The following is a 19,763-nucleotide window of genomic DNA, read 5'->3' as shown; positions in this document are numbered from 1 at the left end:
TGTATTATAGCTACCCCTGTGCTCTGTCCCCAGCCTCGTCAGTTGGGGTATTCAAAGAAAATAATATCGCTGTAATGTCTATGTGGTGATAATAAAGGCTTCTATGCACCAATTTCATTCAATCATGTCAATAAATCACATAATGAATTCATATATCATATTCCCACAACAAGCTTCAGAACATAATGCTACACAGTTAGTTGAGCACTCTCACTCATGATTACATTTACAGTACATGCTTACGCTCACAGGCTCATACTTACGCATTCACACATTTATAAACACACACACACACACACACACACACACACACACACACACACACACACACACAATTACTCACTTGTTTATTCTCTTTATTCTTGAATGAAGTTGTATTATCTGTAATTATAAACAAAGACATAAGTTTTTAGCAGCTCTGTGTGTATGTGTGTATATACTGTATTTGTGTGGTGGGGATGAAATATCAAATAGTTTAATGTGAAAATCCTTTTTTAAACAAAATGACAACCAAGCACAACTTAGGGGTGTGTGTGTGTGTGTGTGTGTGTGTGTGTGTGTGTGTAAAACTCACCTTGTGGTCTCTTCTGTCTCACTTTGTAGATCATTAGCCCACATCCTCCGATCAGCAGCAGAGTCTCAAAAACACACACACTGATGATGATGATGATGATAGAGGAAGCTGGAGCCAGAAACAGACACAATACAGAACAGGAACAGACCAAACACATTAACCAAACACATATCTTACAATATAATTTGTGCAAATATAAAGTAAAAAAATAAGAAATATGTGCAAATTAATAGAAGAAACATTTTTTTAACATTAAACATGAACACAATCTGTAACATTAGCAGAGAAAAGAAGACAATAAACACAATGAAAGATTGAGTTATGTATAAAGAGTAAAGAGTTCTTACTGAAACACACTGCAGATGGAGTTTCTATCAGTGCTGCTGAGGTCATCAGGTCTGTGTCTGTTGTTGTTGTGGGAGTTTTTGTGCTCAGTTCTAAATATGAGATAAAAATCATCTGTTTGTACACACAGGTTTATTGTGAGGTTTATTCTGAGTCAAAATTATTAATTTTCAAAATGACAAGTATAAAATGCTCACCTGTAACATGTAGCCACACCTGTGTAAAGTAGGTGTAATATTTGACTGATCCTTTTCCATTCCACACACCAAATAAATAAAATACTTCATCAGTTTCTCTCACATCGCTGATGTTCACACTGAGAACTTTAACACTTCTGTCATCAGAAATAGAGAATCTGTCGTTCTGAAATTTTGTGTTAGTATCAAGAATTGGTTTAATATCAATGTCATCATCCACTTTGGTGATATATTTGGCGTTTCTCTCATACTCCCCTGGATAGTTAGAGGTGATGGTAATATTCTGCCCAAGATAAGCATTTATTATTTTTGGCAACCCAGAAGATGTATCTGTCAATTGAACAAAAACAAACAAATAAAAATAGACTTTCTAAGCTTTATATATGTGTAATATCTTTAATGCACAGTTATAAAGTACAAGCTCTGGATTATATAAATACATTTTGACTGTGTGTGATACAATGATATATATATATACTGTATATATAACATAATAAAACTTTACTCACTATTATAAATTTTTAGGTTTACGGTCAAGTTGCTCTGATCCCCCAGTCCAAATCTATACATTCCAGCATCTTGTGGCTTCAGCTTTCTGATCAATACTAAGAAGTGGTTGTTTGTGTTTGAATACAACAGGAATCTTCCTTCTTGAACTTGGTGGCGTTTGGTGTCAACACGTATTATATCAGTGCAGTCTTTTTCATTCACTTTGCAGATATATTTACTATTGCGTTTGTACCAGTTTATGTCAGAAATCATATTGACACTTCCACCTGAGTAACCAATCACATCAGAGCAGTCTACTGGACCTGTCAATCAAACCAAAATCCCACTTATGTCAGTAACCTCACTGAGCTTTTAATATTCTCATAATCCAGGATAAATAACATCACATACTGTACAGTTTACTAAAGATGAATATCTGACCTGAGATCAGGTAGAGGATGACGAAGAGGACGATCATTCTGGAATAAAATTCAGCTTCACTTCACTTCACTTCTTTACTTCTCTTGAAATTTGTTCTGTCTATCACACTAAGGTAAGTTCTACTGATCCTCACGTTTACTTTGCCCTTCTAATTTGTGGTCTGATGTCTTTCTGCATTTAGAATTCTGTCATTTCCTGTTTTCACAAAATGCTGTTTTTAGAACAAGGAAAATTCACACTTAAAATTGTCTTGCAGAAAAGTGATGCAGATCTGCATGACATCATTCTAAAATTATTCCATACATACTGTTTGCTTCGTTAAATTGATTTTTTTCACAATATTTTATTTCTTAATTGTTAATTTCTTGTAATGTAAGATAATGTCCAGAACATTATAAACACAGTGTCTGAACATTGCATTGTCACTGTGGTGATGCTGTGGCACGAAAGTAAGACAGGAAACAATTTCTAAAATAAACAAAATGCTTCACACTAATGCTTAGTTTCTCTAGTTGAGTGAAAGGTAAAATTCAATAATCACATGCAATAATTTTTATTTATTTTAATATCCTATAATATTCCTAAGTCTTGTATCTGGGGATTTTTTAAATTTATTTTATTTTGTTGTCTCTTTCTGTATTGTACTTATTTGCTTTGAAAACTTTTACACCACTGACTGGTAGGTTGCAGTTATAGATTTATTAAAATCTACTTATTGTTTTGTATTATATTGAGCAAGTTGGTCAAAAGTACTTTCTGGTTTAGTATTCTCTCCTCTCTTCTCCTCTCCTCTATTCTCTCCTCCCTCCCTCCCTCCCTCCCTCCCCTTCTCTTCTCTTCTCTTCTCTTCTCTTCTCTTCTCTTCTCTTCTCTTCTCTTCTCTAATATGTCAGTAACACAGACAGTGCCTTCATTTATATCTAATATTACATAAATTTAACATTAATGTGATTATTAAAGTGATGATGTGGGAGCAGACTGTGAAGAAGGATGAGAGTGAGATCGAAAGACTTAAGAAGGTAATGGCAAAGGAAATCATTTCAGTTCCAGGGTCCTTGGATCAATCCTGAGCTTGGGTTACTGTCCATGTAACATTTTGCATGTTCTCCTCATGGGTTCTCAGGTTCCCCCTACCTCCAAAAACATGCTGGTAGATCCGTTGGCTAAATTGCCCCAGGTGTGAATATGTGTGTGCAATGTGTCCTGCAACGGATTGTTGTCCAATCCAGGGTGTGTTTCTGGCTCTCACCTAATATTTCCTGGATTGGCTCTAGATGCAGCATGACTCTGATCAGGATAAAGCAGTTCCTGGTGATGATGAAGATGAGCATGATGATGATGATGATATTTCTAGAAACTTTTCATCTCAGTTTGTCCCTCAGGAAGAGCACAGACAAATGAAGATCATTGATGAGACTATGGCTCAGTTGCAGGACCTCAAAAACCAGCACCTAACTAAAAGAGGCGAAGTCAATGACGAAAACCGAGAGATGGAGGACATCCTCAAGAAACTAGGATCTGCCAAGTGAGAAAATATATATTACCATCTATACCATAGAAATGTTGCAGTTTTACCCAAAATGGAGGATATATTCTTTTTTTTTTTGTGAAGCTTTGGCTTATTGTTGCCTTGTGCAGGGAAGTTCCCAAGTTGATGAGTCCATCAGCAGCCACAAAACCTCCAGCTCTGTGCATGCCAAGGAGGCCCTCATAGAAATTGACTACAACAACTTACATGAAGACCTCAAAGTACTTCTCAAGCTTACACTAAAAATTCCAAATCAATCTTAGTGCAATTTCTATAACACAGACTGTATTATTATACATGAAAACCACATAGATGTCATCTGTTTTCTGAACAGGATGCTTTGTCTGAGGAAGAGATCAAGATTGAGATGAACACTTGCAGCAGAGGCTGAACAAGCAGCAGAGCATCCTCCAGCGCATCAGTGCTTCCAACATGAAGGCCATGGAGAAGCTGGAGAGCGTCTGGGACAAGTTCCAGGAAACCAGTGACGGTATGCCACGGTATTTAGGAAGCTATGGCTAGCTTTAGAATTTTTTTGACTAAATATAACTGGGAAATTTTAAATCTTAAAATTGCAAAGTCACCAGAATAGTTCTGAAAGCATCTGTGTCTCGGAGGCAGAACGGAATTGATTGGTTAATAACCTCATGGTCAGACCTCAGGGGCAGAAAACCATTTTGCTATTAAACAGCTGACACTCATATTGTCATGTTTTCCCAGCAAAATATTAAGACTATTAGCAAGCTGGATATCCCTAATGTTCCTAGCTATCATTAACATCCCCAATACAGTAGCTAAGAAGCCAATGTTAGAAGTTAAAAAGTTTACATACTTTGTGAGTATTAGATATCATAGAAATACAGATTTTATACAAGCTTTTACACAAGACTACAAGACTACTTTTAGCTGATGCATAATCTACCTAGCAACAGAATGCGTCCTGATTGGTAGAATTTCAACCAATAGTTTTAAAGAAAACCTCTGGTCCAAATACTTCTACTGAAGATGCAGTCTGTTTGCTAGCAGTAATTACAGCACATATTGAAATGAAAACAGTTATCTTATTAGACAGATGACTAGTTAATTAATGATAGTTAGACAGATGACTAGTTATTATTAATGATAATTAATGATAGTTAGCACATGTAATTTACTGTTAGTGTTTTATTAGTGGAAAAAGGTCGATTGGACAGAACTGTGTGCTCTTTATATTAGCTGTCTACTCAATTTCCAAGCCACATCTCTAACATCAGTAATAAACTACTAATAGTTATAAAAATGTTTCTAGTTAGATGTGCATCTTACATCTTAATATCTTCATCAGATTTGGTGGGCTTTTTCTCAGCCATGCTCTCATAAATGTAAAGATTATCCCTCACTGTAAATCTTATTTTTTTTCAGTGCAATTCACAGCTAATTAATTAATTAGCTTATTACTAATCATTCACTTTACTAAACATTCACTTTTTCTAACACTAACTCACATTTTTCTTACGTTTCCATTGACCACTATCTATCTAGTTTTGGGCTGCTGTAATTTGCCATTTCAGACACTAGATGGCGATATTCAGCTTTCCTTTCTTCACCAGCTTTATTTCATATTTGGATTTTATTCCTTTTGGGATTGTCTGTATTCCCAAATAGAGTTCAGTGCTAGCTAAAGAACAATCTTCTGTTGTGTATGCGTTACAATTCAGAGGTGTTTATTTGGTCTTTGGCTTTGCCTTATTTGTTTCTAAAAGAGCTGAATGTTTTGATGTTGATTAAGTAACAGAACCATTATAATAATGACCTCTTGCATTTCGTCATCTTATCCTTTGTGTTTGAAATCTTTTCATAAGCTTTAACATTGTTTAATATCTTAATTTAACATTGTTTAATAAGCTCCTTCAAAGTTTAAACTAATAAACTAATTTAAACTAATCTCCATCAGCTTTATCCCTCACTGTAAATCTTAGTTTTTTAGTGCAATTCAATTCACAGCTTTTCAGACATAACGATATGAAGAGTTTTAAATGTATCTTCAAATGTACAAACACACACACAAACTAAGAAGCTAAGAAGGCTAAGCAGGCTTTTGAACAGATTAAAAAGGAAAGATTAAACCGATTTAAGACCTGCTTCGAGTCTGTCGCCACCAATATTGATGACGTCTACAAGGCCCTCTCTCGTAACAGCAGTGCACGGACTGGATAAAAAACTTTTTATAATCACCCAGCATTTTAACTTATATCTGCCTAATGATATTAACTGATTTATTTCAGGCTTTATATTAATTAGGTAGATAGTTGTAGTTATCTGGAGAGAGAGACAGAGAGAGAGAGAGAGAGAGAGAGAGGGGTAGGTTACTTTACGTTCTGCCAAATGTAGTTTTTAATCCAGTTTATGAACTCTTGAGAGTCGCTGTTATAAATATAAATCATTTTATTTGTTCCATCACAGGCATTCCTAGGCCCAGAGAACCCTGAGGAACCGTACTTGGATGGAATCAATTACAACTGCGTGGCTCCTGGAAAGAGATTCAGGCCGATGGACAACCTGTCTGGAGGTGAGAAGACGGTGGCAGCCCTCGCTCTGAAATACAGAAACTCAATTCCCTCTAATTAACAGTAGTGTATTCTGTCTTTTGTTATTATACTTTAGAAAGATTCAACAGCCTCAAGAATTATTGGCACCCTTCCATTGGCAAACCATTCCACTTAACTTTAACAAAAAAATCTTCGAATTACCTCCACCATGCTTCACTGTACTGCTCTCCAGCCCTTTAGTAAACAACCTGCCTCCTGCTACAGTCAGATATTTAAAATGTTGCCTCATCTGTTCAGAGCACCTGCTGTCATTTTTCTGCACCCCAGTTCATATGTGTTCGTGCATAGTTGAGTCCCTTAGCCTTGTTTCCAGGTCTAAGGTATGGCTTTTTGTCTGCAATTCCATGAAGACCACTTCTGGCCAGACTTCTCCAGACAGTACATGGGTGTGCATGGGTCCTATTGGTTTCTGCCAGTTCTTTACTGGTGGCAATGCTGGTCATCTTCTGATGTCAAAGGGAAGTAAGATGATGTGTCTTTCATCGGCATTATTTTTATTTGGACAACTGCTGTTACTATGGTCCTTAACTTTGTCTGTTTCTTGCCTGTTAAATATCTTGAAACCCTTACCGTTTGTCTGTTCTTTACCCAGATTTAAGACTCTAAACTGTTTCTTGACTGTGTATCAACCTACATATGAAATTGATGATCATTAACACCTGTTTTGTACAATTGGTTAATCATACACCTGACTCCTATCCTACAAAATCCCTGACTTTGTGCAAGTGTCTTGTTACGACCTTTTAATAGTTGTCTAGTATAAGAAGTAACATTTATGGTTGTGGTCATTTTTGTGGGTGTAGTAAGCAAAAGAGGACACAAAATAACAACGAAATGTGTGATTTATTATATACAGGTGAGAAAGGAGATAAATGGACAATTCAAACTAAATATAAAAATATAAACCCAAGAGAAAATGAGACGTTAGTGACGCCAAAGTAAATAACTCTAACCTAACTAAGGAAAATAAGGCACTCCCACAAAACATTTTTAGGGACGTAACAGTATAAAGTGTGTAAGTGTAAGAGTTGCTGGCATTCACACCAGATATTGATTTGATTTAGATTTGTCTGGTTGTTCACTTTGCATCTTGTAATTTGGTAAAAATAAACAATTAAATATTGGACACAGACACACACAGACACACACAGACAAAGACACACACAGACACACACAGACACAGACACAGACACACACAGACACACAGACGGCTAGCAGTCTTTCAGAAAATGCATTTGTGATTGAACTAGTACTGATTTGTGATGCAGCTCAGAACATTAAGCACAGAAAAAGAAAGCAAAGAAAGCTTCAGCAGCTCGAGCAGGAAGTTCTGACTGATTCTTTCTCTGGTGCAGTTTTACATTGAGCTTGTTATCGTGTTTTCATACACAGTAGCTGAATCTGTGTTATAATATGGAATAACCTGATCATACACAGTAGCTAAATCAATGTTATAATCAGGAGTAACCTGATCATACACAGCAGCTAAATCAGTGTTATAATCAGGAGTAACCTGATCATACACAGCAGCTGAATCAATGTTATCAGGAGTAACCTGAAAGCAGAAAAAATATATTAGTCGTTCAAATCCTCTCACAGTAATGGCTTCAGTGTTCACTTTAACATTATAATGTGTTTTTATATCAGTGAGGAAATTCCCAGAATTCTATTAACAATAAACTGTGTAAATATACCACATTATTGAATTTTATCATATTCAACACAACAAGCTTTAGAAACTAATGCTACACAGTTACTTGAGCACATGGACTCACACACTCGCACTCAAACTTACACTGTGACGGTGGCACATGCACCGCCACACAACTGTATCAGAACTACAACACTTACACACAGTCAGACGTGCACTCACACTCACACATTTACACACTCACACATTCACAATTACTCACTTCTTTATTATCTTGACTCTTGAATGAAGACGTATTTTCTGTAATAATAAACAAAGATAAGACATTTTCAGCAGCTATGTGTGTGTTTTCATATATCTTTGTGTGGTGGGGACAAAATGTCAAAATAACTTTTATATTATGCGGAAATTCACCTGGTCTTCATGTGAGAAACCTTTTTTAAACAAAATTAAACAGCTCAAGCTCAACTTAATATTCAATTGTCAGATGTGTGAATGTGTGTAACTTACCTTGTGTTGTCTTTTGTCTCAGTTTGTAGATCTTCATTAGTCCAAATCCTCCAATCAGCACCAGAGTCACACAGACACACACACTGATGATGATTACGTATGTAACCTGGTTCCCTGAGAAGGGAGCAAGATGTTGCATCAAGGCTGATACTATGGGAACGTTTCTTTGAGGAAGTTGTGTCTGAAGCTCTGTGTGCACACACAGACCAATTTAATGTCTCAGATAGGACATGTGACAAAGGGAATTCTGGCCAGCAAGTCTATACAAGGGTATCTATGTTACATTGCTCCAGTTTATATTTGTCGGAAGGAAGCGCAAATGGACGCCCCGGAGGTGGCGAGTGACGCAGCATCTCGTTCCTTTCTCAGGGTTACATACATATCCTGGTGCATTTTCTTTTCAAGGGAACTTGACTCTGCGTCAAGGCTGATGCTATGGGAACGTCAATACCCATACCACCACATGTCCACGATCCTCACGAGTCTCTGCCCAGAGCAGAATCTGCCATGCCAAACTGAATAGAGGGAGAACGCAGACTACCCTGATGATTGAAGCATACACTTCTCTGGGTTTCTCAGCATCTTGATGACTGGACGCAATAGCCTTCGACTGGGCCAGAATGAGCCAGTCAACCAGGTAATTCAGTACACGGATGCCCTGTAGACGCAGCGGTGAATGTGCATGGTGATAGGGCTAGACCAAACAGAAGACCTGAGGAACCTTCTGTGCTCTGGCAAAATGCCTATGTGAACTTGAAAGCCTTCAGAGTACAGTTCAGAGCCCGCAGGTCCAAAATTTGACACAGACACTGAGAGCTCCTCAGATCTCCACACGAACAGCAAAATGCTCTCTTCTGGGTCGGGAGAAATCAAAGCACGCTTCCGCTAACTCAATCTGCGAATGCCATGATCAAAGCCGTCGTGCTTCCTCGGCATACACAGGACCTGAACCAAGAGGCGCAGACACTTGGCTATAAAAAAATACAAACAAGCAGGATCGAAGCTTACACAGAAGAAACCTCTAGCAATGCAAGCAGCTGGCTCCCTCAAAAACCAACCAATTATGCTCCTTGACCAAACAAGCAACACAGAGAGTGTGTCGTCCTTCGTGATATAGTGGTGGCACGGATGCAAACACCCATTAAAGGTCTCTTTCTTTTTCCCTAGCGCTTTTTAAATATTTTTTTTCCCTGCACTAGGCAGACAGGACAAACAATTGACACAAACATACACAGAGCGCTTCCTGAAGACAAAGAAGCTGTAGTAATGTGAAGTACTGTAGATGCCCTCATATGGACTTGCTGGTGCGTACTGTATACCCTTAGTCACGTGTCCTTTCTGAGCCATTAAAATGGCATGTGTGCGCACAGAGCTTCAGACACAACTTCCTCAAAGCATAGCGTCAGCCTTGACACAGTGTCGAAGTTCCCTCTAAAAAGAATACATATATTAAAATATAATGTGTGAGTGAGTGACTGAGTGAGCACATGTTAGCTTAATCTCTGTCCTGGTCAAATTCTGTTATGGTGCAGAATAGACAATATCATGGTGCAAGAACCTGCAACATCTGAGTACCAGACTTCTCTGATTGTCACATTAAACACAAATACAACCCGTAACATTAGCATCCGAAAGAAGACACAAACACAATGAGAGAGTGAGTTGTGTATAAAGATTAAAGAGTTCTTACTGAAACACACTGCAGATGGAGTTTCTATCAGTGCTGGTGAGGTCATCGGGTAGGTGTCTGTTTTTGTTGGGAGGAATTTTTTTGCTCAGTTCTAAATTTAAGGTGCAAAAATCATGTAGAAATTTGCTGTCTGTAACATTTAAAAAGACTATGACTGAGATCCTAAAAAAAGACTCTAATGCTGTCTGAACACACAGGTTTAGTTCGAGTCCAAATTATTCATTTTCATAATGGAAAAAATAAAATGCTCACCTGTAACATGTAGCCACACCTGTGTAAAGTAGGTGTAATATCTGACTGATCCGTCTCCATTCCACACACCAAATAAATAAAATACTTCATCAGTTTCTCTCACGTCGCTGATGTTCACACTGAGAACTTTAGCACTTCTGTCATCAGAAATGGAGAATCTGTTGTTCTGAAAATTTGTGTTAGTATCAAGAATTGCTACAATTTTTGTGCCATCATCCACTGTATTGACATATTTGTAGTTTCTCTCATACTCCTCTGGATAATTACAGGTGATGGTAATATTCTGCATAAGCGTTTATTATTTTTGACAACCCAGAAGATGTTTCTGTCAATTGAACAAACAAATAAACAAATAAAAATAGATATTCTAAGCTTTATATATGTGTAATATCTTTAATGCACAGTTATGAAATCACTAGCGCTGGATTATATAAATATTTTGACTGTGTGTGATATATATATAAAAACCTTTTTACTCACTATTATAAATTTTTAGGTTCATGGTCAAGTTGCTCTGATCCCCCAGTCCAACTCTATACATTCCAGCGTCTTGTGGCTTCAGCTTTCTGATCAATACTAAGAAGAAGTCTTTTGTGTTTGCATACAACAGGAATCTTCCTTCTTGAACTTGGTGGTGTTTGGTGTCAACACGTATTATATCAGTGCAGCCTTTTTCATTCACTTTGCAGATATATTTACTATTGTGTTTGTACCAGTTTATATCAGAGACAACAATGACACTTCCACCTGAGTAACCAATCACATCAGAGCAGTCTACTGGACCTGTCAATCAAAAGAAAATCACACTCATGTCAGTAACCTCACTGATCTTTTTAATTCTTTTACAATCCAGAATAAATACATACAGTTACTAAAGAAGAATATCTCACCTGAGATCAGGTAGAGGATGATGACGAGGAAAATCTTCATCCTGGAATGATATTTCGCTTCACTTCACTTTGAAATTTGCTCTGTCTATCTCACTGATGAAAGTTGAACTGGTCCACACTTCTACTTTTTGAGCCGATGTCTTTCTGCTGTTGAATTAATGAATTCTGTCATTTCCTCTTTTCACACAATTTTTTTGCAGAAAAGTGATCCAGATCTGCATGAAGCCCCTCTAAAAATCTTTCATATATATGAGTTGCTTTGTTAAATGGACCACATTTTGTTCACTATATTTTATTTTTTTCTTTTGGGGTTGTGTTTTATCAGTTGCTTGCATACATACATAGGTGTACAAAACATTTTTTTAAAACATGAAAGTAAGTTAATGTCCAGACCTTTACTGTATAAGCACAGTGGTTGAGCATTGCACTGACATGCCTTGACACTCTAACATGATAATAAGACAGAGGGGTCAAGAATCAAGGGGAAAAAATCAAGAATTGTGTGCAATGTTCATTCATTTAATTCATTAATAAATTAATTAATTGATTGCTTAATTAATCAAGACAGGGGGCACGGTGGCTTAGTGGTTAGCACGTTCGCCTCACACCTCCAGGGTTGGGGGTTCGATTCGCGCCTCCGCCTTGTGTGTGTGGAGTTTGCATGTTCTCCCCGTGCCTCGGGGGTTTCCTCCGGGTACTCCGGTTTCCTCCCCCCGGTCCAAAGACATGCATGGTAGGTTGATTGGCATCTCTGGAAAATTGTCCGTAGTGTGTGATTGCGTGAGTGAATGAGAGTGTGTGTGCCCTGCAATGGGTTGGCACTCCGTCCAGGGTGTATCCTGCATTGATGCCCAATGACGCCTGAGATAGGCACAGGCTCTCCGTGACCCGAGAAGTTCGGATAACCGGTAGAAAATGAATGAATGAATGAATGAATCTCCTTCAAATAATCAAACGGTATAAGAATAAGTAAAAGTAATTAAAATGCAAAGATTATAACAAACCAAGAAACACTTTCCAAGTGTAAGCTTGCGTTTGTTCTCTGATGCACAGAGTATAATATGCACTGAGGCTGCCTACACTAGAATGCACACACAGATGACATTTCATGGGCCTTATATACACTTTGTAACATTGCTATTGCAAGTTGGATTTTGCTCTCAAGTCTGGCCCCCGAGTCTTTATCGACAGCCACCTTATTATATATTTTATATATATATATATATATATATATATATTTTTTTTTGAAAGCATTCTTCCTCAGCACTGTCTAAAAGTTTTCCTCAGTAGCGCTGTACTCACAATTAACTTTAACTTTAAAAAAACAAAGGCAGACAGACACACACACAAACACACACACACACACACACACACACACACAGTAGATAACAGTACCATAATGATCTCTGATTCTTGAGCTCTGTTGTATAAAATCAAGAATATGAAGCTTGAAGATATCAATGGATGAAAAAGAGACAGAAATGAAGAATGGATCAAGAACAGGAATATTAAAGTGATTAAGTTTTCTTTATTTCTTAATAATTTTTTTTCTTTCTTTACTTTCAAAATATGTATGCAATAATATTGCTTGTGTGTTAAAAGATAAGATGCGCTTAGTATGTTATATGAAGGCTCTCTTTAAAAAAAAAAGGTCAACCCTCACTGCTCAGAAGGATACTGCTGACAGTAATCCGTAAAGGGAAACCCCAACACTCGTAGGGCAAGAACTTAGTAAGATGATATTGCAAGCTAATGCTTTTTGAACGGAATGTATACCTTAAGGAATACAACCGGTCGCTAACCACAGGGTTACCAGTTTTGGGAAAGAGGAATGGAATTTCAGAGGAATATCATCCTCTCCTCCCTTCTCTTCTCTTCTTCTCTACTCTCTCATCTCCTCTCTTCTCTTCTCTTCTCTTCTCTTCTCTTCTCTTCTCTTCTCTTCTCTTCTCTTCTCTAATATGTCAGTAACACAGACAGTGCCTTCATTTATAGCTAATATTACATAAATTTAACATTAATGACAAAGATGATTTATGAGCGGATCTGTATGAGATGAAGATGTTGTGATATAAATACCTATAGAGGACTATTATTTTGACCTGTCGCTGCAATGTGCGTCAATAGAAAAAAACAGGGGGGTGGGGGTGGACACAGGCGACAGATTACGCAGCTCTAAAACACAAACAGTCTGATTTTCACAACACTGCAGTTTTAAAGCTCTGGGATTGGAGAAACTAGGAATCCTCATCAAGGCCAGAAACTTCCTAGTATTTCAGGTATGAAAGATTTTAGTAGCAATGTTCTTCAATGCTTTATGAGGATACGGGCATTCAAAGAGGAGATGCCAGCTGTATGTGGTGTATGAGGACAACAACCTTGTACTGTAATCAATTCACAATTGTCGGACTCTATATGACTTTAGGAAGGATAGTATTCATAATAACACTCTCTGGTGTTTATATCATTTTATAATCACACCCTCCAGTGTCACCAAAATGTGGATGAGGTTTATTTTTGAGTCTGGTTCCTCTCAAGGTTTCTTCCTCTTCCATCTAATGGAGTTTTTCCTCACCACAGTCACCACAGTCACCTTAGGCTTGTTCATTGGGGATAAATACATACACATGTAAATATAAAAGCAATATTAATCTTGAAATTTTGCATTATATTAATCTTATAATATAATGTATAATCTTTAAAACTTTTTGCATTATGTTTCTTATGTTCTGAAAACAATGTCAAATGTTAAAAGCGATATACAAATAAATTAGAATTGAATTGAATACAGAATACCCATAATGCCCTTTGATGTTTGTAGGAAACTGTTGGCAGAGATAAGATCTGATTGTTCCCCATGATGGATACAGTAAGTAGGTTATTCATGAGAAGATTCTTTTGTGTAAAAACTAGAACAAAAATTCTCTTTCCTGTTTTATTCAAAATTTAAGCTAGCACTTTCTCCCTGTTTGTTGTATGTGTGTATTTAATAAAAATTTAACAGAGTTTTAGGCTCATGGTATCTTACATCTGTAACCTAGTGAACCTAGTGTAGTTAATGTATTCAATGATAGAGACTTAAGCACTGGATATGTCGTTCTGGATAAGAGCATCTTGATTCAAAAACAAATACATTAACTTCAAAATGAATGTTTTTGCTCTAAGGCTAAAACTAGTTTAATGGCTAAATCAAACCAATTATTTTTCAGCAGTTTAAAATTTGGTAGTCATTAATGCACATTAAAAAAGATTTTCAATATGAAGGATAATGAGTACACCACTTATGAAATACACTAAACAGCTTAGATTTTAAATTGATAATAAATAATATTTTTGTCCTGTTTTATTCAGAATTTGAGCTAGCACTTTCTCCCTGTTTGTTGTATGTGTGTATTAATAAAAAAAAAGAACAGTGTTTTAGGCTCATGGTATCTTACGTCTGTAACCTAGTGAACCTAGTGTAGTTAATGTATTCAATGATAGAGACCTACAGTAAGCACTTTTGTATGTCGCTCTGGATAAGAGCATCTTGTTTCAAAAACAAATACATTAACTTCAAAATGAACGTTTTTGTTGTAAATACACATTAAAAAAGATTTTCAATATGAAGGATAATGAGTACACCAATTATGACATACACCAATCATCAAAGACACCTTAGATTTTAAATTAATAATAAATTATATTTTTGCCCCATTTCCCTCCATTTTGTTCATTTACCTATTCCCATCCACTATCTACCTCCCACTGAAACATGTTAAACCAGCTAATCCATTTTTACAACCTCACACAGTTCTCACAGTTCTGTCCGTCTCTCCTCATCCCCAGGCTGAGCGTTACCAGAGGCTGAAAGACGAGGTTGTTAGAGCTAATGTGCAGTTACAGCTTTTCAAACTGTACCACAATGAGGCTGAAATTGAGAAGCTCAACCGAGAGCTGTCCCAGCATAACCGGGAGATCGAAAAAGATAGAAAGAAGATGGATCATATAGATGAGGAGATTAAAGACAAGAAGAAAGAATTGGGGAGAATGATGAGAGAGCAGCAGAATGTGGAGAAAGAGATAAAGTGTGTGACAAAGAACTTTCTTATTAATTACTCCTTAAAAATCCAACAGCTGTGTGTTAGAGCTCTGAGATAAAATATATTCAAATAATCATTAGAATAAAATACATTGAAATGATGTCTTTAATGTCTTTAACAAAGTTCACACTCCTGAATATTCTGTCAGTCTAAAACCACTGTCTGCTTCCTACAGAGAGAAGGATGCCGAGTTAAACCAGAAACGGCCTCAATACATCAAGGCCAAGGAGAACACCTCACACAAGTTAAAGAAGCTGGAGGCAGCACGAAAGTCTTTGCAGAATGCTCAGAAGATGTACAAGAAGCGTAAAGCAGACATGGAGGAGCTGGACCGAGAACAGGGAGCTGTGGAGATGGACAGGCAGGAGTTTGAAGCAGCTTTGTAGCCCATCTCTGAATACCAGTACATCTCTAACTCTGAATTCAGACACATAACTGTCAGTTGAATTAGTAACGATACTGCCTTCTAGGTGGAGGATGAGGTATTTGTGGAATTCTGCAAAGAGATTGGAGTGAGAAATATCCAAGAGTTTGGAGGAGAAAGTTAAAAGACAGAATGAGATTGCTAAAAAAAAACTGTGAGTGCTTGTAACATTTGGACTGCACATCTATCAGCAAACCATTTTGTTATTAAACAGCTGACACTCATATTGTCATGTTTTCCGCAGCAAAATATTAAGACTATTAGCAAGCTGGATATCCCTAATGTTCCTAGCTATCATTAACGTCCCCAATACAGTAGCTAAGAAGCCAATGTTAGCAGTTAAAAAGTTTACATACTTTGTGAATATTGGATATCATAGAAATACAGATTTTATACAAGCTTTTACACAAGACTACAAGGCTACTTTTAGCTGATGCATAATCTACCTAGCAACAGAATGCGTCCTGATTGGTAGAATTTCAACCAATAGTTTTAAAGAAAACCTCTGGTCCAAATACTTCTACTGAAGATGCAGTCTGTTTGCTAGCAGTAATTACAGCACATATTGAAATGAAAACAGTTATCTTATTAGACAGATGACTAGTTAATTAATGATAGTTAGACAGATGACTAGTTATTATTAATGATAATTAATGATAGTTAGCACATGTAATTTACTGTTAGTGTTTTATTAGTGGAAAAAGGTCGAGTGTACAGAACTGTGTGCTCTTTATATTAGCTGTCTACTCAATTTCCAAGCCACATCTCTAAAATCAGTAATAAACTACTAATAGTTATAAAATGTTTCTAGTTAGATGTGCATCTTACATCTTAATATCTTCATCAGATTTGGTGGGCTTTTTCTCAGCCATGCTCTCATAAATGTAAATATTATCCCTCACTGTAAATCTTACTTTTTTCAGTGCAATTCACAGCTAATTAATTAATTAGCTTATTACTAAGCATTCACTTTACTAAACATTCACTTTTTCTAACACTAACTCACATTTTTCTTACACACCGCTATCTATCTAGTTTTGGGCTGCTGTAATTTGCCATTTCAGCCACTAGATGGCGAAATTCAGCTTTCCTTTCTTCATCAGCTTTATTTCATATTTGGATTTTATTCCTTTTGGGATTGTCTGTATTCCAAAATAGAGTTCAGTGCTAGTTAAAGAACAATCTTCTGTTGTGTATGCGTTACAATTCAGAGGTGTTTATTTGGTCTTTGGCTTTGCCTTATTTGTTTCTAAAAGAGCTGAATGTTTTGATGTTGATTAAGTGACAGAACCATTATAATAATGACCTCTTGCATTTCGTCATCTTATCCTTTGTGTTTGAAATCTTTTTATAAGCTTTAACATTGTTTAATATCTTAATTTAACATTGTTTAATAAGCTCCTTCAAAGTTTAAACTAATTCACCATCTTCTGTATCTTCCATCTTATTATCTCCATCAGCTTTATCCCTCACTGTAAATCTTAGTTTTTTAGTACAATTCAATTCACAGCTTTTCAGACATAACGACATGAAGAGTTTTAAATGTATCTTCAAATGTACAAACACACACACAAACTAAGAAGCTAAGAAGGCTAAGCAGGCTTTTGAACAGATTAAAAAGGAAAGATTAAACCGATTTAAGACCTGCTTCGAGTCTGTCGCCACCAATATTGATGATGTCTACAAGGCCCTCTCTCGTAACAGCAGTGCACGGACTGGATAAAAAACTTTTTATAATCACCCAGCATTTTAACTTATATCTGCCTAATGATATTAACTGATTTATTTCAGGCTTTATATTAATTAGGTAGATAGTTGTAGTTATCTGGAGAGAGAGGTAGGTTACTTTATGTTCTGCCAAATGTAGTTTTTAATCCAGTTTATGAACTCTTGAGAGTTCGCTGTTATAAATATAAATCATTTTATTTGTTCCATCACAGGCATTCCTAGGCCCAGAGAACCCTGAGGAACCGTACTTGGATGGAATCAATTACAACTGCGTGGCTCCTGGAAAGAGATTCAGGCCGATGGACAACCTGTCTGGAGGTAAGAAGACGGTGGCAGCCCTCGCTCTGCTTTTCACCATTCACAGGTAACATATATAAAATACAGAAACTCAATTCCCTTTAATTAACAGTAGTGTATTCTGTCTTTTGTTATACTTTAGAAAGATTCAACAGCCTCGAGAATTATTGCCACCCTTCCATTGGCAAACCATTCCACTTAACTTTAACAAAAAAAATCTTCGAATTACCTCCACCATGCTTCACTGTACTGCTCTCCAGTCCTTTAGTAAACAACCTGCCTCCTGCTACAGTCACTAACTCATTGCGTCGCCGAGCAGGCCCTTAGGTGAAATCAGGGCATCCAGGAGAAAGGGCCCATCCTTATCATAAATTAAAGCCACAGGTGCCTCTCCATAGCAACTAGCACAGCCATCCTATGGCACACACTGTCTGCCTTGTGGTATGGAGCTCAAGATTCTGCCTCAGCGGAGCTCAAATACTGCCTTTGCCAAATACTGCCACAGTCAAGCTCTTTTAGCAGGTCAGCCTGTTATGCCAGCAAGACTCCTATGTTGTGAAGGGCCACAACAAATTGGCCTGCTGCCTTGTAAGCCTTACCCACAAGAGCTGAGGTGGCTCTGCATGTCTTAGAAGGCAGCACGGTCTTCCTCTATGCAAGTGATGTAGGGGAGAGATAGCTCACATGCATCTCTTCAACCCTAGGCATTTTTGTATACCAATGATTTTTGAGCCCTGAAATGGACAAAAAGCTAGGCGTGGCCGGGGAAAAGGGACAGGCCAAATAGGGATTCCCACAAGACCTCCATACTAATGTGTGGAAGTCAGAAAGAGATCATCTAGCTTAGAATGGGCGACACTAACTTCCTCTTCAAGCAATTTTAAAATTAATTTAGCGACAGCACAAGTTTTCTCCTTGAGGAGCTCCTGGAACGCCACCGATGGCGGTGTCAGATCAGGATAAACAAGCCCCTTCTCGCCTACATCGAGCTCCTCAGATCTCAGATCAAAATACTCTCTTCTGGGTCAGGAGCAATCACAGCACACTTCCGCTAACTCAATCTGCGAATGCCATGGTCAAAGCCGTCGCGCTTCCTCGGCAGACACGGGACCTGAACCTTGAGGTGCAGACGCTTGGCTAGAAAATACAACCAAGCAGGATCGAAGCTTACACAGAAGAAACCTCTAGCAATGCAAGCAGCTGGCTCCCTCAAAAGCCAACCAAGCATGCTCCTTGACCAAACAAGCAACACAAAGAGAGTGTGTCGCAACAAACATACACAGAGCGCTTCCTGAAGACAAAGAAGCTGTAGTAATGTGAAGTAGATGCCCTTATATGGACTTGCTGGCACGTATACCTTTTGTCATGTGTCCTTTCCGAGCCAATAAAATGGTGTGTGCACACAGAGCTTCAGACACAACTTCCTCAAAGCCTTGAGACAGTGTCGAATTTCCCTCTAAAGAGAATACATATATTAAAATATAATGTGTGTGGGTGGGTGGGTGTGTGTGTACTGTACATGTTAGCTTAATCTCTGTCCTGGTCAAATTGTGTCATGGTGCAAGAACCTGCAATATCTGAGTACCAGACTTCTCTGAGTGTCACATTAAACACAAATACAACCCGTAACATTAGCAGCCAAAAGAAGACAAAAACACAATGAAAGAGTGTTATGTATAAAGAGTAAAGAGTTCTTACTGAAACACACTGCAGATGGAGTTTCTATCAGTGCTGCTGAGGTCGTCAGGTAGGTGCCTGTTTTTGTCGGGGGAATTTTTGCTCAGTTCTAAATTTAAGATGCAAAAATCATGTAGAAATTTGCTGTCTGTATCTTTTAAAAAGACTATGACTGAGACCCTAAAAATAGACCCTAATGCTGTCTGAACACACATGTTTAGTTTGAGTCAGAATTATTCATTTTCATAATGGAAAAAATAAAATGCTCACCTGTAACATGTAACCACAAATGTGTAAAGTAGGTGTAATATCTGACTGATCCTTCTCCATTCTCCAGAATCTGCCAACTCTTCTGCAGACCTCGTCTGCATTCCTATACAAATTAGGAGCGCTGAGCCAA

The 19,763-nt window shown here is 37.5% G+C and overlaps 1 protein-coding gene and 2 pseudogenes across 1 annotated transcript; 2 read left to right on the top strand and 1 right to left on the bottom strand.

The window, feature by feature from the left end:
- Window positions 1-3,011: 3,011 nt before the first annotated feature.
- On the top strand, window positions 3,012-18,827 carry LOC132862484 (structural maintenance of chromosomes protein 1A-like; annotated as a pseudogene).
- Window positions 7,025-11,242, bottom strand: LOC132862251 (uncharacterized; annotated as a pseudogene).
- LOC132862852 (structural maintenance of chromosomes protein 1A-like) lies at window positions 13,345-15,768 on the top strand. Its single transcript, XM_060895179.1, has 4 exons — window positions 13,345-13,434; window positions 13,977-14,024; window positions 14,984-15,222; window positions 15,413-15,768. Exons 2-4 carry the CDS (start codon window positions 14,013-14,015, stop codon window positions 15,621-15,623), a joined length of 462 nt encoding a protein of 153 aa, XP_060751162.1. The 5' UTR covers window positions 13,345-13,434; window positions 13,977-14,012; the 3' UTR covers window positions 15,624-15,768.
- Window positions 18,828-19,763: the final 936 nt, after the last annotated feature.

Source organism: Tachysurus vachellii, chromosome 19 (assembly GCF_030014155.1).
Source record: "Tachysurus vachellii isolate PV-2020 chromosome 19, HZAU_Pvac_v1, whole genome shotgun sequence".
NCBI classification, from domain to species: Eukaryota; Metazoa; Chordata; class Actinopteri; order Siluriformes; family Bagridae; genus Tachysurus; species Tachysurus vachellii.
This window is presented reverse-complemented; position numbering and strand designations above follow the sequence as displayed.

Coding starts and splice junctions, on each gene's coding strand:
- LOC132862852 (XM_060895179.1), top strand. Junction 15,223..15,412: donor AATGTGGAGAAAGAGATAAA/GTGTGTGACAAA, acceptor TGCTTCCTACAG/AGAGAAGGATGCCGAGTTAA.